Raw genomic sequence first — 21,534 nt, 5'->3', positions numbered from 1 at the left:
CAAGTTGAAGATGATGCGTACATACCTATACCTATAACTATATTATACCTCCTGATTTATATTATGTGCACAATATTGTAATAGCAACGGTCACGAAAATCTAATACTCGGCGCGTAAATCCATTATAAAAAAAAAGTAAACACGTGTACTTACCGATATATATATAATATATATAGGTATTAGGTATACCACGAGCTTCAGATAATGTTATGCGCGCATGATTGTACACGTGTTAAGGAAGTCCACGCGACATGTAAGAAGAAAAACCGCCATTAAGTAGATCTCGAAGAAATGATAAAAAAAATATTTATTTTCGCAATCTCACGTAGGTAGCCTTTCGCACACGGCGCACACAGATACACACAAGGGGTAGGGGTTAAAGAAATTGTTTCGAAAACCGGTTTCATTTTGAGTTTTTAACGAGCCGCACTTTATGCGTGTGTGCTGGACGAAACTAAATTGCAGCGCACACTCCTCGGGGCGTATACACAATATAGGAGGTGCGTATATTATATGGCTGTATAGTGAGCTTGTAAATCCGAAATGAAAAAATGTGGGTACAGACAGGCATTGCGGGTCCACGCGTATAGATACGTACTTATATTATATTATATACCTATGGAACAGAGATACGATCGAAGCAGAAGTATCTCTTATAGCCGTAGCGTATTATGTAGACACGCGCGTAGATAATAATATTATGGTTTTGTATAGAGGGGAAAAATATCACAAATAATGAAAATGTTGCGTAACCGCGACGTATGGTGTACATTGTATAATAATAATATGCGCTCTATACAACCATAGTTATTATTATGATTGTTGTTGTCCAGTTGAGCATTCGTTGCTATCTGCAGTGGCTAGCTATATAGGTGGGTGTCTCATTTGAGCGCTCGTTATTAATCGAAATATATTATAATAATAATAATCGAACAACATCATAATATATAATATTATACTATATTGCAGTGAAAGAGAGAAAAACCGTTTCGAGTAATATTGTATAATATTCGTGAATTGATTCGAATACAGAATAATATCGTATTTCACCTACTTATTGCAACCCGTTAAAATAAGTGTAATTGGGTAAAAAATCACGTGTTAAAAATAATTCTATAGACGTTTCTTTTTGCGATTGCACAGATTTATACTATTCTTTTCATTATGCGAATAACCTACACCAACATCATAATATCTATAAATCTGATCATATATTGTAATATATAGCCATGTTGTGATGGACGTCGCTATGACGCTATACGTATACAGGATGATTCACCAAGCATGCTCACCCCCATGTTTTACTTGAATAACGAATTTCTGATATTCAGATTATTATTAATATATTTAAATATGCTTAGGGCTTAGGAGGTATTTTCAATTATTTTGATTTTTCATATCATTTAAGGAGGTGCTGTGGTGACTGGAAAATGGTAATACAAACTTCTTTTTTAAAATGAGGACCAACGTATTATCAGTTTTTATTCAGATGAGTTTTTTGAACTTTATGAAGTATTAAAATCAAAATCTGAAAAGCAGTTTTCGAGATATAAAAGTATATAAACTTAAGATAATAATCTTTAAAAAAGGTTTTACAAAAATATAAAACTATGTAATACTGAATAATATAGTACTTACCTGTTAAATATAATCGAAATTTAAAAGTACCTAATTATAGCTTACAAATTATAAAATATTGTTAGATTAATATTATAATAGTTACTAAAATGTTCATATCATCATAACCCCATTTCTTCCAAATCCATTATCATGATTCATGGGCCTATTTTCCTTATTAGTAGTAAGTACACAAAAGTTAAATAACTCAATAACTTCTCTTTTAAATTCCGATTTTATTGTACATCAACATTTTCAAAAACGTCATTTGATTAACTTTTGCTAGAAAAAAGGTGATTCTCGTTTGAAAAAGAGACAGGTTATAGGTTCATTACAGGAAAATGTAGCTTACATGGTATAACAAATCTATTTATTTGAAAATATAGTCTTTTAGTCTTAATTATACTATTATAAAAGTTCCAAAAATTAAAATTTGAATAAATTCAGTATTAAATGGAAACAACGGGGGAGACCATTATGCTTAGTGAATCACTCTGTACATAGTTGTTCAGGTAGGTAGTGACTATCTCGTGTTTTGTACAATGACATTGCCGTACGAATAATGTATGTTTGATGACGAATATTATGCAACGTTCATACATAGGACGTATTATATCCACAGCACTTTATAGTTTTATACATTATACACATATATATATATATATACGATATAACTGCGACATTTGAATAAATACGATCATCGAAGTATATAGAGCGTAACGTATATAATACTTGCGTATTATAGCGCCAGTCACGTACGTGTTATAGATCAGAACTTATAACATCGCACAACATATAATGTAGGCAATCACTGCAGACGTTCACAGGATATGCGACGCGATGTCAATGTACGATATGCACATAATGAACGGTTTCGAAAGAACTTATTGCGTTTAAACACCTATTATAATAATAATATTATTATACGTCATACGTCCTGCGCGTCATGATAAAAAGTAGGTAATAATAATTTGTATATTATGATTCTTCATTATGGTTATATTATTAAATATTACATATATATACATATAAGGTACCTATATTGAGAAATTTAAACGATTTTTAGGTAATAAATCTGTCGGGTTTTAATGGTTTCCGGTAATCGTCGTACACTATATTTTGTATTTTAATTAACTCACGACGTATCAATTTAAAAACATATTATCCGTACGCACGTACGACGTACTCGTATATACCTACGCTGTACAGACTGTGTTGAATGAACAATAAATCTCAAAAGTTTCTGACATTTCTATACGAATATCATACTTTTATAATATACTACAACAGCTATGTATTTATAATGCGGCTTAAATTTGCAGATATTTTACCGTGGGCGAATATATCAATGATGAGATTGTAATAATATATTACTATTTACGAACCTTATCACTAATATTTCCTAGGTGGACCACATCCTCTGTTTCTACGAGTTCTTCTTTTTCTTCTCGGCTCTTGATTTTTTTCTCTCGAACTTCTTTCAACAATGATGGGTTCCCTTCCAATGAAGATATTCTCACGACCACTTCTTTGGTGTTTTCTCCGTCACCTTCGTCGCCCAATTGACGGTGCTAAATATAATAGTAAAATATTCTAATTAGATTAATATTGAGCTTTATAATTACCTAGGTATTATTTAATAATTTCACATGATTAATCGTAAGTATTTCGTTTAGATAATTAATCAATAATGGTTTACCTCTTTGTTCATTTATATGATATTATTAAAGTAAAAACATCGGTCGGCAAAAGGTTTTCTAAAACGATCAGAGATAATATTTAAGAAAAAAATGATTTGAAAACTATGAAATAAACTACCGAAAGCGGTGTGTTATACTATATTATATAATAGTGTAATGAAAAAAAATATATTATAATATTGTATAATTTGAAGGTGTGCGTTAAAACCGAAATCGAAATACGTTGTCAATAATAAACTATACTATTCCGATCACGTCTCAATTGTGAATTCCGTAATAGTCAGCATATATGACATTCACCTTCGGACTAGCTCGATTTCTTGCAGGATCATCGCTCTTAAGGAATGCGATTGGTGTTACAGAGATTCCGAACGTGACAGAGGGAATGGATGGATTAATAATTATAAATTATAATGTAATAATGAATAGGTAAAAGCCAGCTCGAGACCGCGGCCAAAAACAATAGGACCGTTCGCTGAACCCTATACTTTATGCTGTGTAAAAATTGATTTTTCTTTGACTCTGATGTTTGTATACCAACCTCGTATCTACCTACCTACCTACCTACCTACCTACCTACCTACCTACCTACCACTGTATACTGTTACTGTGTACTCATACGTAAATTATTATTAATTTCGTACACGATAACTGCTACAGACGCGTGTAATAGTGTGTGTGAATGCAGGCGCACATATTATGTATTATTATATATTATTTTTGATAATATCTACCTTTCACTGTACATACCGAGAACGAATATAATTATTCTGATCTAATTTAACTTGTTTTGTGTGATGCTCCGATGTGATATCCGCGTGAAAAAGACCAATCATAATTCTCATTATATTATTATACGCTAAGAAATCGTAATTATATTACCTCGCGAAGAGCCTGAATATATATATATGTAGTATGTACCTATACAATAATAGGCAAATACGAACGAATAATTTGCGCTTTACGAGACTGGTTTGAAATGTCTTTTCAGTTCTATACACATAATATATTGTACGCGATTTTTAATAAGAATCGATATATCGTAGCCAGTCCACTAGTACAGAATAAGTCTGTATGATGTAAGTCGAGTGTAGAGATTACCGATATAGTCGACAAGCCTTATTATATGAGAATGCTAAATAATGCGCATGCGTTGCTAGAAATATAAATACTTTAAAATTGTGTTTATTTGTTTTTTGATTAAATGCAGTTAATTTCATTTCAATCTCGTAGAGAATGTAGAAAACAATATTGTAAATCGATGGTGTTTAAATGTATTATAATCGGTGCAGTTAAAGCGTTTGAGTTGTTAATTGAAATTACTTCAGTCTGTTGATGTTCCTGTTTTTCGGTATCTTCGGTCGTGTTGGTCGTAACGATTGGCCCAGAGTCCTCGACGATTTTGCCGTCTTCCAACACAACTTGTCTTTTAACTCTCGTTTCGATTTGTTTTTTGGTAGTCAATTCAACTTTTTTCTTAGTCACCCATTCTTCTGAAATTGTGAAAAAAAAAACACAAAATGAATAGAATATAAAACAAACATGATCAATGGGCGAAAAACACAGAACGCACTGTAGAGCTATACCTATATATTGTAATAATATGTATAATTATATAGGTCGAGCAGTGCAACAGCAGACGCGGAAACGGAGACATTTACAATTGCCCACACATTTATACAATAATATGTATATAATATAATACATAAACGGGCGAATTGCACTTTCTTTGGCAAATTACAAATCGCCGTGTATTTCTCGGTTTGGAAACATTGTATCCATAAGTCCACACACACACACATACACACAATGGTTTTGTATGCATATACACTCCGCTCGAACTATAATATAGGTTACACTATAGGGCCCTATTAATCTGTCAACCGGTAGTTATGAAATTATATTAATGAGCATATACGCTACTGCGACACAAGCGAAAAATATATTAGGGGCAAACGTTTTTATTCCTTCTTTTGTGTACACCATTTTGTACACTTCGAATGACTATCAATCAAAATTGAAAGACATATTATCAAAAGATTTGATCTACCGCCTGATTTTTCGTACGCGTAAAATTGTCGCAATTTACTGTGTTGATAAAATGATGTCAACATACCGCAGTCAAAAACATTTTGCTAAAAATTACTATGGAATTAATTTTATATCTGCATATGTGTATCTGTATCTGTATATACGCTTATATTTATATACACCATTTCACACTCCAACAGATAATTATTTCAATTTATAAAATGTATATAATTGAGTTAGGTATTAGTAATTGCGCTTGCAATACGTTAAATACGCAATTAATATAATGTAGGTAAGGGTTTAAAAAGTGTAATAATTAATTGTATTTTCTCTAGTACATTTGTTTAAGTTTGTTTTTATTATTTTATTATTTCCTATGATGGTCGACCTTCAAAAGACATCTTAAGTACGTTTTCTATTGTCCGAAGACTATTAACAATTATTGTTTAAAGTACGCAAATTGTTTTTATCTTATGAGTAACTGAGTAAGTCAAGTGTACCTATATAACAATATAATATATTATTATATATACTGCACAATATTCAAAACTGTGTTCCTATATATACATATATACTAGTCTCCTTACCAATGGAGGAATGACGATATTTTTCTCATCAATAGCAATACAAGGGTGTCGTATACAAATCCACGTTTATAGTAGGGATAATGTGTATTGAATTATAAATTATTGCAATGAATAAAACATTCACACGTAGCTACCAGCCACGTTGATAATATAATAATAATTATTATTATCGTTATTGTTTTTTTTTCGTACCCATTGGATAACAAACGTTTTGACTTCATATAGAGGTCTGAAAAACATAACAGTTTAACAATACCCCGGAGAAAGTACACAATGCTGTTCAAAAAACGTTTCAGACGAACCGATGTTCGAGATGCTTCCGCATGGTGTACATTGTGGTAATACTAGTATGCTAATTTTAAACTAAAATAGTGTATGTAATGTCACAACAGTACATTTAAACGATAATAATATAAACAGCTGTTATATATATTTTCTATAAACAAACTGTGTGTTACCTATTTACTGGGTTGGGTAAATTTTTGTTGACTAAGCATAATATATAAAATAGCGTGTGATTTTTTTTTCATTTTTGAAAACTGGCTGAAGTAAAAACTATAAAAAGTTATAATAATACATCGTCTAACATAGAATTATTTCATAAGACTTGCCTCTTAATTTTTCGAGTCAGTTATATAATATTTGTCTTGATTTTAAGTTTAAACAATGTATTGTATTATTATTATTATTATTAGAGAATAAACCAGAAACAAAAAAACTAAATCTGGTTAAATAAGATCATTTGCTGTATCGAATTACTCATTAAAATAATTCGATAACCCTTGTTAGTTAATCGTATGTAACCGGTTGTAATCAGTATGATCCTGGTATTTTATATACCATATTTTATGTTTATAGGTAGTTCATAGTTACGTCATTGAAATGTAATTTTAAGTGTGGACGGGTAATAAATTATCGATTTAAATATTAAATTATTATTATTATGTTTTTTAAATATGAGTGTATATGCAATTGAACTTAATTGTATTAATAATAATGCTGAAATGATTTCAAACACGTATTTTTAGACTTTTATTTTAGTTTTTGTCTGAAGCAAATATTACTATAGTATACACTATATTCATTGTTCTTCAATACACATATTAGGTATTATCCGATAAAAATAGAAAAATTTAAATTATAAATATTTGACTATTCCTGATTTTTAAAAACACAAAACCGTAGATTTTTAGAACTTCTAAAATGTTAAGGTAATAATACGTGTGTAGGTATAACGTTTATTTCGTGTTATTTGCAGTCACTGCTAGTTAACTGGTTGTTACTGTTTATAATAGTGTAAGTGTATATAAACCATATTTTACAAAGAAGTTAATTGCACACTATGCAATGATTGCAAAACACAAATAAAAAAAGATTTTTATCCATCTATTGTGTTTTGGGTACGTCACGAATATTAATAAGCTAAAGTACAAGAAACACCACCTTGGCGATTTTTGTTGTTATTCTCATTACTCTCTATACATAATTCCTTACATTATTATTTTCCCTCTCGTTTTTAAGCTGTACTAATCGATGACCCGCGAGTGATGTTAAACATTCTAACTTTTTTTCTATCTTTAATTTAATTTATAATCCCAAGTAAAAACTCGCACATTATAATATAAAGTAAACAAAAAATCAATAAAATATACGCAGATTGATATAGGTTTATCTTGTATTTTACAATATAATAATAATTGTCACGGTACGCTGATCTATGCTGATTCCAAGCCACAGAGTTTAATATCCATAAAACCACCAACACCCAGTTTAGTAACTAGTGTTAGGTCAGTGAGATTTGACACCCATATTTGTATAATCAATTATTGGGTAATCATATTTTATTTTATAATGGCGTGCTTATTCGTCCGGGAAAATATTAAATTTATTTGAGTTTCACTTAACTACCAGCAATTTTTTAGTTCATTTTCGGTTAAAACGAGTTCAATGATTTAGTTAATTATACCATTATTATCGACGAGTAGGTTATAGGATGTATACTATTTTATTAATGTAAATATTAGTGTCTTAAAGTCATATTATTATATACATATTCAAAGTTTAAAAAAATCGGAACTCTACTTTTTTGAATCTATTTACCAAATAGATAATTTCATCGATGGCTAGTCCTTTTATTATAGTTTGAAAATGACTTACATTTTTAAACATTTTTACTTTGTGCGACGCAATTATAATTATAAATCACATAACATCGGGTAAAATACAAAATATTCAAAGGCATTGGTCATAGCTGAAACACTGCAAAAAGCGGGAAAGTCTGATGGATACATGTGTTTTATATTAATGTTTTATTTTATAAATGCATACTATTGTTAACAAAACGTTATGTCTGATGTCTTCCAATATTAATTATTTTATATTTGTACCTATATATGAATGTTGACAATTCGTATTCATGTTATTTTTTAACCCACTTTATTTTGTGTAAAACTATTCTTGCTTAATATATTAACCTTAAATTGTATTAGCAAACTTACAATTTCATAATAATAAAAATATATTCATAACTGTATTCTTAAGATTTAAGATAAACATACTATATTATATTATCTCTATGCTATCAATGATTTGAGAGTAGTGGTAAACATTCAATATAAAATTATATGATACTATAATTATAGGTATTAGTAATTAATAATTTAAAATATTGCATCTTATTTTATGGATATACAGACCGGAATTAACAGCTAAATCAAATATACCAACTATAATTATTTACTTAAATTTAATCTGCCATTTTGTGACTTATCAACTTGTATGAATGAATGGTATTTGCTCTTAGTTATAATTTCTAGAAAATTGTTAGTGTTAGTCAAATTCTTCAACGCAGTTTTTGACCATAGGTACCTTACTATTATAAGTGTGAAGTCAAAATATTTATAGCTTTTATAGCTATAAATTACACTATTACACTATATTTTATTGCTATTAAAGGTTTAGCAATCAAATAATAAATATTAATCACGTATACATAAGCCTGAGATCAAGAAAATGTGTACTCTGTGTCTTATTTTATTTCGTCACACATAGATATATTTATAAATATAATTATAGCATCAATTTGAACACTATTATAAAATGATTGGCCTTATTATTTTATTTTAGGGGCAACATTTATGTCAATCTAGTTTCATTATTTTATCTTATTCAATAACAATTGTACGTTATACGCTAGACGCTGTATAATTTTATGAGTTCATTTTATTATAGTCCTTTTTGCGAGTTCAACGAAACTTTGATGTGAAGGTATCGTAAATATCTATGGGTAAAAATTACCATATTCATAGTAGTATATCAATCGTATAGATTTTGGGATCGTATTTCGCGTTTTCTCTTGTTTTCAAAATGTTTATTATTCATCTCGTGTCACGGATGTGCAGAGAACATTATTATTATTTCAAAAATCGTTTATCGATATGATGTACTGACGCCAACATAATGAATTCGTGTACGTGAAACGATTTCTAAAGTCCAATGGGTTTGCGTCAGACACGCAATTTCGAACTGGTTGAAAATATTTTTATTTGATTTAAGGTATGTTGGTGGTGTATTTACTATTCACCTGTATTTTGTGATCTGTAAATCTATGCTATCACAATCGATCAAAACGTGTGGTTGAGGCTGCTTCTTTGACGGGTATGCAAATTTAAAAATAAACATTTTACACTAATGACACTGACATTCCGTACGGGGCAAAAACTTGAATAATTGACCACAGCATTTATATTTATTGACGTTCTATTTATTGCGATTTGTAATGGTCAATCATGGCCAGTTCAGTATTTATGTGTAGCCGTGTATTATAGATAGGTACCTACTATATGAGAAACGCACTTACATTAACGAGTTCAACGTTAATTATGTTCACGGTTAAACGCAGATGTTTCTAGTACATGTCTTAATTGAATTTAAAAAATAATAAAAATTAGTAGAAAATGTGAACATCATTATTGCTTTCAATAATTACTATGTGTTATAATAATGATCTTATAAGATCTGAAATACGCTTCGAAATAAATACTTTGTGACCAATATTAGCTTGAAATCGTAGTGTAATAAAATCCGTAAGGGTACAAGTTTTAGTTTAATACTATACATTATAATATTTTATTATACCGTATATATACTCTGCACTAAATCTAGCGTGGGATTGGTTTTCAGTTTTTATGCATAGAGAATAAAGAAATTAAAAATTATTTAAAACACTTCATGAATCACATATTTTAAGAACAGAGTAGGCATATTTATTTTTAATACAAAATATAATATTATACAATTTTGATGATACACGGTTTAATCTTAAATTTAAATTTCATAGGAAATATTAATAAGTATTTGTCTGAAATGTATAATCAAAGGCCCTATAGTTGCCTTGTTAAATACAATTATTGTATATATTATCCTCTTCATTTACGGGGCTCGGCGATATACAGATATGGTAATAATTCGGAGTCTTAGGGCGTGGGTCAAGAGTTTACGAGGATTTTTGCAGAGCCTAATAACCCACATGAACGGTTAAAGCTATTAAAAGTAAACTCCTCTGACATATGACTGTAATATTAATTCTATACACGGTATACATGTATACTTGTATACCGAAGTTCTTAATATTATATTATCCGATACATAGTGCAGCACGTTTTGTTGTATATGTATATTATAAATTAATTACAATAATATAAAGAACAATAATAAATAGTAATAATATAATCATATCGGTCTTCTTACCTTCTTTGGTGGTGGCAATCAGATTGTCCGGATCGACCTGCGAAAAACAATACGACGAGTTATCAGACGACACGAACGATATGGACGTGGTCGAGGTGGACCTGTCACCGGGGCTCTTGGCCGGGTCGACGACAACTCTGCCGTACCTCCCAGCCCCATTATCGGGCGACGTCGGTGCAGGCACGATAAGTATGACTACCATTCGAAAGACGTTTAAACAAAATATATATTATGTGGGCTATATTGTGTTTGGTTTGCGCGCCGGGGCGCGATTTACCGGCGATAATCCATATAACGGTCGTAACAGCACATCACGTGGGAGGTATGCATAATAAACTACTATAATAATATTGTGTTATATTATAATATTAATATAGTATAGTAAAGAAGACGAAATTACAAAATGTAAAACACATAAAAAAAAGTTTAAAAAAATACTACGACGATTTGACCACCGCGTGACACCACACACACATACACACACGCACACAAAAACACACACCGATGATGACCGCAGAAGGGTCAGACGCGATTATTTTGCCGCCAACGCGCGAGCGACGGGTTAGGCGATGGACGGACAGACTGCGCAGAGTACCGTGGCCGCGGCGGCATCCTCCTCTCCCGCGCGCGCGTTCCATCCGACGCGAGCGCTCGCGCACTTCCACTTTCTACCTATACACATACTGCACATGGGTACGACACCGCACTCTCATTCACTTTTCGCCGGTTGCGGACGGGCTACGATTTTCGTAGGGTTTTTTTTTCATATTTTTATCTATTCACAGTTTTTGTTTCCGTTTTACGGAAACGCGTGTCGGTGAGAAAAAAATGGGTGCCGGCTCGACGCAATCAACGCACTCTATTCACATCGCTCGGGAGTGCGTCGTATAATATGTAATAATAATATATGTACTTGATTCACGTAATTTCGTTTTTCCGTATCTTCCACGAGTCGCGGTTTCGAGGTCAGATCGATTTGTTTTTGGTTTTTTGATTTTGTTCTTTCGTATACAATCATACGTTTCAGAACTAGACTACACAGCCCTTACACCAGCGAGCGGCAAGCATGTTCATCCCCATTTTTTCTTTAATAATATACATTTTGACATTTTGTCAAATCCTGGTTTTTAGAATTTTCAAGTAGGTATGCTTAAGGGCCATGATGGATTCAATTATTTATATTTTTATACAATTTAAAGAGTGCGCTGTGACAACACAAGTTTATTTTATTGAAAAATTGATGTTGATGTATCTATGTTTAATTAAAAATTTGAACGAGTTATAAATTCGAGTTATTAATAAAATGTTTAATAGCCTTTAAGCGTTTAAGCGTGGTTTTACAAAAAATGTCTAAAATGTTTAAATCATTTAAGCCCCACATATTTTAAACCCATTATCATGGACCTATTATCCTTAGTGCACAAAGTTAAAAAAACTCAAAAACTACTAGTTCGAATTTTGATTTAGATTGGTACATCCTAATTTTCAAAAAAGTCATCTAATTCACAATGTATATAGGGAAAAAAGAATGATTCAAATTTAAAAAAAATACCTTGAATCTCTACGACAGAACACCTCTTAAATTGTGTAAAAATTCTAAGAATTTAAAAATATGACCCTCAAGTATATTATTTAAAATTTCAAAAAATCAGAGTTTACGTATAAATTCATTATTTATGAGAAAAATGGGGGGGGGGAGTGAACATGCTTGGCGAATCGCCCCGTATAATATACCTACATACTGCGATATCGACACTATTTATTTTAATATGTACGAGCTTATTGTAAGTATTATAATATTATACCGGCCGCTACCACGTATATGCACGCACAACCGGAAACTCGGGATTCCGGTATACTAAACGCCGCACGGTGTCCGTAGATTATAATATATTATTATTACAAGTCTAAGGCGGTATCTAACGCGTTGATCGAGAAACGAGTCACCGCTAGCATAAAGGTCGACGCGGGTCCAACTACGAAGCGTCTACACAGTTTTAAATTTGAATGCCTAACTACGTCCTACCTACCTATAATAAAATATTGTGTGTCACATATGTAAATGGAAAACTTAACGAAATTCTAATATTAACTATACGCATGACATTACATTCACCCTAACCTTCCAATGGATTTTCGTAAACACCTACACAACATAATATAATATAAGTACCTAATAATATATATTCAGAGCGTTTACGATCTTAATTTCGAATTACTTCAAAACAAACACTGGTCTCCAACACCTGAGGTTTAACTCTATACGTTCGGAAAATTAATTGCGATTCGATCACATTCATAAAAAAAAACCATTTTTATCTCAAATTTAATTATAATCTGAAAATGTGTATTTTTTATATTATCTACTAGGTATGTTCTCGGATATTCATAATACTAATGGTAATTAAAATTGTGTAGTATAATTAATATATTGATAGTTCAGGCAAATTCCGAACAATTATATTATCTAGAAGTCTAGAAATACTGCAGGAGGTATATATTATGTGGTATAATATTATATATTTATATCAATAAAAAGGTCCACAGTAGTTGTAACATAGTGAAACTCTAAGACCTAATATGATCAAAACTGATTTAAACTGAAACAGTTTTAAAATCACATAATCTATCTAAATAATTTTCTATTTTTGATTATCGTACTGTTAGATTATGAAATATAAAATAAGTATAATATTATATGGTTATAATTGCATAGCAATGAAATATGAAAATCTAAGCTACTAAAATATTTCGTTACGATTAACTTGGAATTTCGATAAATGTTAATTGCCCAAGTTTCCACGTTTTCAACATCAACAGCTTTAAAATGAAAAAAATTATATTTAATTACATTTTTTTAAACAATAAGAAAAACTGCACGCAGGACGTTTTCGAGAGAAAATCTATCGTTTATACGCCCGTCCCAGTGACTCGCCCGAAACCACAGTGGCCTGCCCAACGCTTAAAGCGATATGTTCATATTTTTTTTTTTTCAATGAACTTTTACGTCTATATAATAAATGTCATTAAAATATAGTTATAGAGGTACCCAGTTACTTTTTTGTTAGAATTTACGTGACATACCATTATACGGGTTTTATTACTATACTACGTATGATACGGTAAATTATGTTAATTAAGTACCTATACAATAATATAATATGCACAATGGTGTTTAACGCTGTTCAATAAAACACATTAATGTACGCGCAGTAGAGTCATGGAATAGGTACTGGGTACGTACTTAAAACAATATAAATATATAGACGTACGGTAAACTAATATTTTAAAATACTGTATAGACTATGGTGATGGGTGATAGGTATATAATATTATTAGGTATGCGTGGAATGTAATAAAAAATGAAAATATGGGCTAAACAATAAAATATTTGCCGTGTTACAAACGTGAATAATATTTTGAACAACTAGAAAGTGTACAAACAATAAGCCGATTTGTTTATACGGGTTAAGCATTTGGACATGACGTTATCTTCGAGAATGTTATGACACTTTATAAACCACATGTATTTATAATGTATAATAACATATGAATACGGTGAAAATGACATATTATTTAAATTATAACCTATTAATTATACTTTATAGGGATTCTATATTTTGTCACAGGTCGCAAATGCCATATTATCTGAAATTTCCCTAAAGAAATCTTACAACATTTGGTTAAAGTATTTTTTAAATCGTTAAGATTTACTAAATCATTATTATTTAGACATTCTGGATAGTCTCCATTACTTATGTACATTAATATTGAGAATGAGCAAATTATAAGTTCAATTAAAATCAAACACGTTGGTGATAAATTATAATCACGATAACGATAAATATAGAACGAACTATAATACTTTTATATTGAATAAATGTTAATTACCTATTATTATGTTATACTATACAGTACATAGTGATAGAAAATAAAAAATAGGGAAAGACAGACACTCTAGTACTTAGGCAAGTCGTTGGTAATTGTAATTTATTGCATTATACATCCTCTATCAATATCATATAATGTTTTACGTCATGTCTTCATTTAATAAATGCGTTGAAAAGAGGACGTAAATAATTACCTATCAATCAAAAGTTAGGTAACCGTTATAAGTTTTTAAAACTAATTTGACATTCTAAATACTAAAATACCTATATTAGATTATGGAAGTTTTGTTCTTTCGAAAAGTATAGTCTCACATATCGTGCCTGCGTTTAGGTTACTGCTGTATAACTTAAACAGTATACTTTACCCATTTTATATGTTGAGGTTTAAAACACGGGGTTGAGTTAGGTTAGGCTGACCTAACCTAACCCAAACTTACCATGTAGTTATATATTAAAATAGAAGATGGTCGACATATATAATTGCCGTCATCGTCGTACTATAGTGTAATGCGTGTGACTTACCAGTTCCAAGTTTTCTGGAGGTTTGGCCTCGTATCTTCTCACGGACAAGGCTTTCCTGTCACCGTCGGCAGATGTTCTGAAACCGACGGTCCTGCTCGTCACTTCAGTCATCTGAAACATTCGACGGTTTAATTTAGCCCAGTGTCACTATATAATATATATATATATATATATATATATTATATTGCATTTAAATATATATATTACTATATTATACGAGTAGTGAACCATACGCGGCGGGTGGTGAGTATATAATATAAGAAATGTTCCGGGCCGTTAATGCCGGAACGGTGTTTGTCCTCGTGTAAATACGAACAAAAATAATTACTATTCCTATCCGAGGCACATGAGATCATACAACGGACACATAATGGATCCGTTATATTTTGGGTGAAAAGAGTGAAATATAGTAGGTAAGTAACTCATAATAATTACGCAAAATATATGCGCGCGAACAAATAATAAACCGACTGCATAATATGCGTTCGATAACTATATACTTATATCCTTTTTAGGTATTTTAAATAATTTATGTTGTTTATTTATATTTTTTGTTTATTTATTTATATACCTATAGCATTCTGACAAAGTTGATTTCGCTTAACAGACTAACGTGTTGTCGTGATGGTGTTTAGGATAATGAAGAAATATCTGGGAAAAAATTATGTCACCAGATCCTGATAGTGGCTTAAAATATATACAAATAATATAATAATTATTTTTTTTTTTTTTTTCGTTGATCACTAAGCCCGACAACTAAGGCCATTAGCTGTTTTGTTTTTTTGTTTGGTTGTAGGGGAGGGCAGTGGCGTCCGCAGGGGGGGGGGGGCTAAATGAAGTAATCGTATCACACCATCCACTAAGCAGAACAATTTTTCTTGATATAAAAGTTTATGATGGCAAATTACGACGTTAAGATCATTTTAAAGTGCAGGTAGGTATAAATGTGCGACATTGTAACGTTTAGCAAAACGATGTTCAACGATTGGCGGCGAGTAACCGTAATACGCTCGCTTAAAAGGTAATTATCAAATGATAGTCGAGGGGCAATAATAATTACAGTTGATGCTCACGTGCGAACGAGTAGGTAGTGTTTTTTTCTTTACACAACTTTTTTTCCTTCGACACAATGAGATTAAACGTGTAATTATTATTACGGTGCGTATAATAATAATTATATGGCACGCAATTTCTTTTCTTAAACGTATTTTTTCAACGCGTATTAAGGAAGTTTAGTTTCAATGTTAATACATAATACGAACCTATACGAATACGATTCTAAATTTTCTTAATTTATTATGAAATAACTTTTGAGTGGTGTTTTAAACGAGTAACTCGATCTTATGAAGGCTCATTAAATATACACGCGTATCAGTGTGCGTGGCGTAGAAATGATAGTTTAAAGTGTAATAATGCATATACATTATTCAAAATTAATAACAATTATTCGATTCTCAGTAGACAACTTCACAGTCATATATCGAAATTCTCAGTATCTCGGAAAAAAATTAAACTATCAAATTAATTATGTTTTGGGATAACTTGTAATTTAAATTGATTTCATGATTACCTACTTTCAATCATAAAGTATAGTTTACAGTGTTTATACCGAAGTATAAATTATATATATATATTTTTTTTAACATTCTTCTCATTTTCTAACCGATTTTGCAAGACCGTCTTTTGCAATAGAAACACAATCAACATTAAAAAAAAAAAATTATATCAAATTAAATTTCCTTAACAAAATGTAGCATGCTACTAGATATTTTCCGCTGCATTATACCTAAAAACATGTCTATGATTCTTCAATTTTCCTTGCAGACGAAAAATATCTAGTAGGTTGCTAATGATATTTTTTTTTGTTAAATTTTAACCAAAAGTTATTAAAGCTTCACAACACATTGGGTATAGCAGCTGCTATGGTACATAATTTATATAATATAGGTATTAATATACAAAATTCGTATCAAATAACAACGGCGTAATAAATAGGCAATATATGTACATTTTTACTTTACAATGTCTGTACAAAAATAAAAAGGTTAGGTTAGGTTTGGTTATACTATAATGAATTTATTATTTTGTAAAACATGAATAACCGAATAGTAATATTAGAAATATAATAATTTCTACATTAGAAAATTAAGTATTCGGAGTGTCTGTCTTTAATTTATTGTATTCTAACAACCTACATATTTCAATAATATAATATAATGTAAGTAAATGCATTTTAGAAATTATGAATGTTTTTTTTTTTATATATTAACTAAGAAAAAATAAGAGGGTTCATAAATATTTCACGTTTTTATAAAAAAAATTAACAATTTAAATTAGAATAAATATTTCGTTTTATGAATTAATCATACAATCGGAAAAATCACCTCTTTTTAATCATACAAAGAAGAAACATTTTAAAAAGTTGTGATTTTTCCGATTTGTACTCTTAACACTGAACTGTTGAAAAATTAAATAACAATTGATCGCTCGAAACCGTTTACAAATAGTCTACTCTAGAAGTCTAAACCAGGTATGACTTTATAATTCATTAGGTTCTAGTATAATAATCTAACCCTTTCATCTCGTCAAGTTTGTAATATGTTTGTTGAGGCAATTTTATTTTTGACGTCATTATTTTATATTTGTACAAAATATGTAATATTATTAGATCTTGAAACCATAAAATAATGACATTTAACATTTGCGACTTTGTTGTTATCACATTATTTGTATTTATATTATATTCTAGGATTGGTAGCACCTATATGTATACTTTCCTACATTATAATAATGCAATTTTACGAATGTGTCGTGTGTAAAAATTGTTATAAAAGGTTATTATTACAATAGTTTTGCTTAGTGAAAAATTTTTGGATTACGGTGCCACAACACATAAATCATATACGAAGGACACACATTCGATGACAGATGTATTGTTACACGCTTGAGGTCAGCGGCACAAAACAAAGGATGTATTTTCTGCGAGACAAATGAGGTATTAATTTTGGGGAACCGGTGCAATTTCTTATTTTTATTCCGATGACTTTTTCCATCTTTTTAATAACGAATGTTATTAAAAACAAATCAAAGTGTACAGTAACATAAGTAACATGACCTCTCGGGGTCACCACCGACCACACACGTATTAAAGCATGTCTTCGATTTTATTGCAAAATAGTAGAATCCTTTTTTTCTATTCTGTAATTAAATTCTAATAGAACTTATACGGAAGACATTTTAACAATGATAATTGCCATTTTATTGTTTATAAAAAAATAAAACACAGAAATTACTTAATTCCCTAGTATTACAAGTTTATAGTAGCTGTACTGCAATCTGCAGCATTAACAGTGATTAAGGACTGTAAGTACAATGTTTATGTAATACCCAAATTTTTAAGATTATTAAAGAGTGAAATGTTTGCTTTGTTCTTCAATGATTAATAGGTACTTAATAAAATGTTTGAAAATTATGTTTGACGTATTAGTCAAGTAAAATATAATAATTACTATATGTACCTATAATATATTAATTTTCCTAGTTAGAAACAACGTGAGAAGAAAATAATTGGTTTGACAACTTTAATAAGTAGGTACATCCTTCTACTAGAATTTTAAAAACCTGTAAAATAACATTTTAAAATTATTAAATATATATTATATAACTTCAATTGAACGTAATAGTGTAATATTAACTTTTACATTAAATAAAAACAATGAATTGTTTTAACATCTTGCGCATGTTCTTGTACATAATATAATATAATTACGTAGGTACCTATACAAATCTTTTAATTTGTATATTACAGAAATTGTGAAAATGTTTTAAGGAATATATATTATTATATATTACAATATTCTACACAAAACTGTATAACGTAATTAATTAATTTGTATTATAAATTAATAAGTATCACAGACATAAATATATAACTAAACGGCTAACCAGTATAGCATTTGATACCATTCACCAATTACATGCTTATTAATATTTACATTGTCTTATCAACGTCTCTTATCATTTAATATTTATTATTTATTGATAGATGCTGGATTTATTATGTAAGTAAATAGATATTTTTTTATAATGTTATTACTTTTTTTATTAAATAGTCGTATGGAAGTATCTAATATTATTCTAATTAGTTTAAAATGTTCTCGCTAACTAAAAGATCTATTGTTGAAGTCTATGAACAGTATGAACGCTATTAACAACGAGCCCCAAACAAGTTAAGAAAAATTGAAAACCGCATAAGCACTACGTCAAATAAGAGCTAATTTAAAACAATCAAATTTGATTCAATCCAATTTACAAGTTTTATTTTTACATCAACATAACTTGTCGGCATTATTTTATTAATAGAATATAAATAAATGCAAATAGAAAATGTGATTGTACGTTAGGGAATATTATTACTACATTCAATAGAACACTGCAGGCACCCAGAGGAAGGAAGCTAAGGCATTTGGCACTCCCAGACTCCCCGGTTGTTTGAATTTTTTTGTTAAATTGAGTATACTATGATAAATAACTAAACAAAAAATTGAAGGTTATATTAAAAAAAAAGGTCACAATTATAAAAAATCATGTTTAGCTAAATCAGCAAATTAATGTTATATTGTATGTATTAATATGTATTAACAAATTTGCCCCCTCCCTTAGATAAATGTATGCAGGCTTAGATACAATCGAATATAAACATACCAAATACAATTTAAATGCTTAAACCATATTTTAGTCGAAACTTTTCAAAGTCGATATTCGTAAAGTTTTAACATACCTATACCAATAGTATATCATATTTGACAGCAAATGTTAACTGATATGTGATAGCAATAAATGATCGTCCAATACGGGTACGCATATTACAATTTACAAGTTAGTTCTCTAATAATTAGACTCTCTAACAATTATTGTCTTATACGTATATGTCGTAATTACATAAAAACCAAAAAGTACAATGAATTATAAACAAAATTAATTGTCGGCTATCAAAATTTTAGAATGGTTCAATGGATACAAAAATGCGTAATAAAGTATCAAGCTATAAAATATTAAAATATAATCGCGTTTTGTATAATATAATATTATGATGTAACTATATGTAAGTATAAAAAGTAAAAACGGCTAACCATAAAGTTAAGATGTTATTGAACCTATGTTTTCGAAACAGCTGTAATATACAATAAAATTTGTCTTGTAGGCTATACCCCGCGTAATTCTAATTTATTATTATACCAACGTGATATTTCTAATTTATTATTATACCAACGTGATATAAAATTTTTTTTTGGTTTGAGAGATTAAATAATCGGAAGTCGTAAATAATACTGTAAGATAACTCGGAGAATAATTCAGAGAAAAATAACAATTTAATATTTACATAGGTTTTTAATATGTGTGGTATATAATATAAGAATACCTATATAAATTATATGAGATGTACGCGCGTTTTTTTAACATTAATTTGTTTGCGTCTAATGCGCCTACAATACTAGAGAATGACGCTTTTGACATACCGACAGACTTTTATTGTCGTGGAGGATTAACCCCATGCCGAGTCAGCTGTAGTTTCCAACAATCATATTTCTCCTGACTGTGAACGCATACGAGAGCAACACACGAGCGATAATATATTATCGGTACCATATTATTATATTATCCTCTTTGGGACGGCGTTCTGTTAGTGAGTAACGACTTGACATTAAAATAAAATAAGTTTAATTTGTATGACATTAGTATAGGATATATGTTGGTATAGTAATGTTTCCACGCTAGTTCCGTTTGATTAAATTTACAAATCGCGAACGTTTTAGAATATTTTCCTAACGTCACATAACGTACTAAAATATTTTAATAAACGAAAAATAAAAAATAATAATTTGTTTTGTTGAATAGGTACCTAATATAATTCTTTTTGTCACACAATAAACGAAACACGTGCATTAAAAATAAAATACTACTATAATATATGTTCGGTTTAACGAATTGAATTGATATTAATTTTAAAACTAAAGGTATAAATTGTACAATTTATCTTTTGAAGAGTTCGTGACACTTTTTATTTCAATGATAGTATGCTCAGTGTTCACTGCTCACAATGCTCACATAATATACATATTACTGACATTTATCCATAGAAATGTATTCATCCGACAACGATCATAATAGGTATGTTTCCACTTGAAATGACATAAAAAGACAACACGAGATTGGGGAAAAAAATTAGGAGATACCTACATACGTTTGGTACATTTTTCACGTCATCGAAAACATTGATTTTATACAGAGATATAAGCCGAGAATGACAATGATGATATTATTATTGTAGTCTTTGTACGTCATGACCTAAAAAAACAGCCACTCTGGACGTATAATATGTAAAAAAAAAATACCTCACATACTTAAGACGCGACAGCGCAACGCGCTAGACCTCC

General features: G+C 30.0%; 1 protein-coding gene across 2 annotated transcripts in view; it reads right to left on the bottom strand.

The window, feature by feature from the left end:
* The window catches only part of LOC100163234, a 61,127-nt gene that overhangs the window by 20,769 nt on the left and 18,824 nt on the right, over positions 1–21,534 (bottom strand). For both annotated transcript variants that reach the window (XM_001945004.5, XM_008183710.3), the window contains exons 2-5: positions 15,098–15,208; positions 10,686–10,722; positions 4,642–4,811; positions 3,004–3,189 (exon numbers count right to left, since the gene is read on the bottom strand). In XM_001945004.5, coding sequence (XP_001945039.2) covers positions 3,004–3,189; positions 4,642–4,811; positions 10,686–10,722; positions 15,098–15,208 — 504 coding nt within the window. The remainder of the gene's footprint in view (positions 1–3,003; positions 3,190–4,641; positions 4,812–10,685; positions 10,723–15,097; positions 15,209–21,534) is intronic.

The sequence above is a fragment of the Acyrthosiphon pisum genome, chromosome A1, assembly GCF_005508785.2.
Source record: "Acyrthosiphon pisum isolate AL4f chromosome A1, pea_aphid_22Mar2018_4r6ur, whole genome shotgun sequence".
Classification (NCBI taxonomy): Eukaryota; Metazoa; Arthropoda; class Insecta; order Hemiptera; family Aphididae; genus Acyrthosiphon; species Acyrthosiphon pisum.
Note: the sequence above shows the minus strand (reverse complement) of the source record. Positions and strands in the feature narration are given on the sequence as shown.